This window comes from Mucor mucedo, assembly GCF_025094135.1.
Source record: "Mucor mucedo strain NRRL 3635 chromosome Unknown EV154scaffold_384, whole genome shotgun sequence".
Classification (NCBI taxonomy): domain Eukaryota; kingdom Fungi; phylum Mucoromycota; class Mucoromycetes; order Mucorales; family Mucoraceae; genus Mucor; species Mucor mucedo.
In genome coordinates this window covers 6438-9864 of record NW_026252668.1, presented here as the reverse complement: position 1 = coordinate 9864, position 3427 = coordinate 6438, and the positions used below count along the sequence as shown (strand labels likewise).

Genomic DNA, 3427 nt, shown 5'->3' with positions numbered 1-3427 from the left:
ATCTTCCAGATCAATACTTTTTGTTGAGTACCGGCCCAAGTTCGGAATAGTTCAAATGTTCTTTTGTTACTACTTTAATATGCTATATTATAACAAAAAAAGATGCGCCAGGTATGGCCTCTGAGAAATTCCAGACATAAAATTTTGAATGAAGAATAAAAATAAAAGAATTGATAAAGTGATGCACTTTCCCAACACATTGTATGTCTGACCGGCATTAAAGTAAAAGAAGATGTCTTTCAGAAACTTGTCTATATCTTCTTGCTCGGTAGTTGCTGTCATAGTAGGTATTTTTAATAGTCTGATTGCCTTGAGTCGCAGTTGAGAGCTTAAAATCGACATGTTTTTGTTGAATTGCGACAGTTGGCGTGATAATAGCATCGGCCTACTTTGAAGAGGTGGTAGGCACCTCTACTGGTGCGACCACACTGGTTCTATCAGATTCTGGAGTGTCATTTGGACACGAGGGCTCGTCATCAACGTATGGGTTTGTGGCGTACGATTTTGTTTTCTTGCCAGAAGAGCTACCCTCTTGGTTTTCTTTTGCCATTCTTTTTCTTGGCACAGCCATTAGTTTCTCCTCAATTGGCGAGGCCATAGATTGTTCTGATTATGTACATCCTAATATATATACATTTTTAAGATAAAAAAAGAGCTCACCTTCTTCGGATGGCAATTGAATGTTTGACATTCTCAAACATTGACTAATTAAATGGCCATGGTTTTCTGGATCTAACAAAAATAATTGGTTATCTGTTACAAGATGATTGGTTTACCTTGTACTTACATTCGCTTTTGATACTAACATGCACGTTATTTAATTCGGTTATTTATGATTTTTTTGTGTTTGTTGTCGAGCAATAAAGTGAGAGATAAAAAAATTTGACGTCCATCACCACCTTTCAATATGCATTTTGGATTCAATCGGGTACCTGTCGGAAAGCGACTTTTTGTATGTAGGTGCAAATTTCGAATTATTCTACTTTTCTTTTTCGCGTTCTTCTTTTAATAGTAGCCGAGAGCTATAGTAAATACTGACGCTACTTTACTATCGGAAATAGCTGTTTTATGTCTATTCCACGATCATTGTATACGCACAAAATGGTAAAAAAAAAACCGATAAGCATTCATTGCTTTACGTTTCAAAAGACGGGTGAGATGTCTAAATTAAAAGCATTTTGTTGTCATCGTATAGCCTTATATTGGATCTATCATGCTACGTAAACACGTGACACACTATTATAAATAGCATCACTTTATGTTAATAAATCATCAGCCCTTTTTATCTCTTATAAAATAATAACTTCACTCCGCTAGTTTTACAGATCGAAGTCGGGTGTTACAAAATTACTGTCTGCTCTTTTTGTTTCTTTCAAACGATGGGCTTTCCCTATACTCCCCCGCTTTAATATTTTAGCACTAATAATGTTTGATAGCTATCAGTAAAACGTTTTTATAACCAAATATTTAAACTATTTGCTTATGTTTCAAATCAATGTTACAATCGTTCGTCTGTCAGAAATCTGTAGCAAAACGTTTTTTGTGGTATAAAACTTTAATTAAAAAAGAGCAAAAAGTTTATCAGGTTCAAGCTTAGGGGCACGTTACATTAATTGTTTTCCATGAGACATGATTCGTATCGCATTATTTGGAATATAAGACATGGTATCGAAATACTTAGTCAGATTAATTATAATGCGTTCAAAATACAACATTAGAAGTAGACACCTGTAGTGATATACTTAACAACGAGTTGCGTAACTTTAACACAGGCAATTATTATGTTGGGTAAGACTTTACAGGAGATTCCATGGCAACCAAAATAGTAAACTTCTGTCTTTTTGGACATTCCTTGCACACGTGATTATGCGGAATAATAATCAGGAGTATGATTATATTAAGTTTATGGCAAAGATTGCGTAAAAAATAATTGAAAATGGGTTTATTTTTCTAGCCATAAAATTTTCAGCTCAATATCCAAATAGGCCTTGGACACAATAATTGACCTTCTGCTATTGCAGTTTTCGTAAAAGCTCCATATATTCTGAAATAACGAACACTACAGCCACGTTTTAGCAATTAAACATCGACCAGTCAACCGACCGGTCAAAAAATAATTTAGGAACGGTCAACCTGCCGGACGATAACTGAAAGACGATCGGTCAGCCCGCCGGTTGATAGTTAGAGGACTGTCATGAACCGCCTATGTTTCAGTTGCATATAATCATGCAAAATGTCTCAGACCATTATTGAAACGCAACTAGCCCATTGTTCCTTTTCCACCTGTTCCACCTGTTCCACCTGTTCTCTGTTCTCTGCCTCCTGTCACACATGTCACTGTCAGACATCACTATTGTATCCTGTCTCACGCCTGTGTTCCAAATAATTTATCCCCGTTGTCCCTTGTGCTTGTAAAACCATTTAACATGCGTTTCTTTGGTACCTCTGCCTTTGAACTTCCTTATAAAACATTAATGATATCAGCTCATGTTATCCTCTGTATCTATCTGCGAAATTATCTGTGTTTATTCCCGCTACCCCAAAGATGTCCCAAACTAAATATGGCCGTTCCCAAGCAAACTTTATTTTCAAAAACAAATCGCTCGATTTGTAAAAAGGTTTGGTCCCCCAGTATAAGTACTAGCTTATAATTTTAGTATACTGAGGATAGCAATGTAGCCCATATACAACCAGTATATAAAACATGCTAGTTTAGTAATTAGAAATATTATTTTAAGTCATGTCACACTTGTTTTTACTTTTTGTAATTTATAGCCCCCACCTACGAGGGTATAAATTACTAATTTGTAAATTGTCCAACCCCCCATAAATTTTGGCTGGTAAAATGTTTTTTTATAGTTTAAATTACTATTTTGAGCTAAATACTTTTGTTCCCAAAACGTAAAAAAAGTTTTGCTTGGGAACGGCCTATGACTAATAGTCTGTCTTTGTTAATCTGATCCCCCAACCTTTGTTTACGCAATCTGTCAATAAAGATAAATAACAGCTTGTTTATTTATTCTTATTTCTGTATTCAAGATCTAATCTATTTTTCCTGTTCCTCTGAATAAACCTTTTTCTACCTTCATTCCTTTTTATATATGTATTAATACTAATAGATATATAATGTCTGTTACTTTTGTCCTCACCCTAATAATTATTCGGTTCTGCTCTTGCCCCGATACACTCCTCATAGGCCTACTAATTGAACAAGTTATCTTGATTTATTTTGTTTATAGCTCTGTTCAATACACCAATACTAGAACCAGACTCGAAAGCAATGACACCATTGGAGCAGCATTGGACGAAAGAAAAATGTGGTAGACTCAAAAATGGGTTACATGTTTAGAATAAAAATGTTTCAGTAAAGGTTATGAAAAAAAAAGGGTTTAACATCTTATAATAGTGATAATAGCTTATATATTTC

At 34.8% G+C, this 3427-nt stretch overlaps 1 protein-coding gene across 1 annotated transcript; it reads right to left on the bottom strand.

Moving 5' to 3' along the window:
- Positions 1 to 385: 385 nt before the first annotated feature.
- On the bottom strand, positions 386 to 913 carry EV154DRAFT_489106 (uncharacterized protein; the record flags this gene model as incomplete). The annotated part of the gene is made up of 4 exons (XM_051599257.1): positions 386 to 606; positions 661 to 732; positions 788 to 801; positions 897 to 913. The coding sequence occupies 4 exons, from the start codon at positions 911 to 913 to the stop codon at positions 386 to 388; spliced, it is 324 nt and encodes a 107-aa protein (XP_051449853.1).
- Positions 914 to 3427: the final 2514 nt, after the last annotated feature.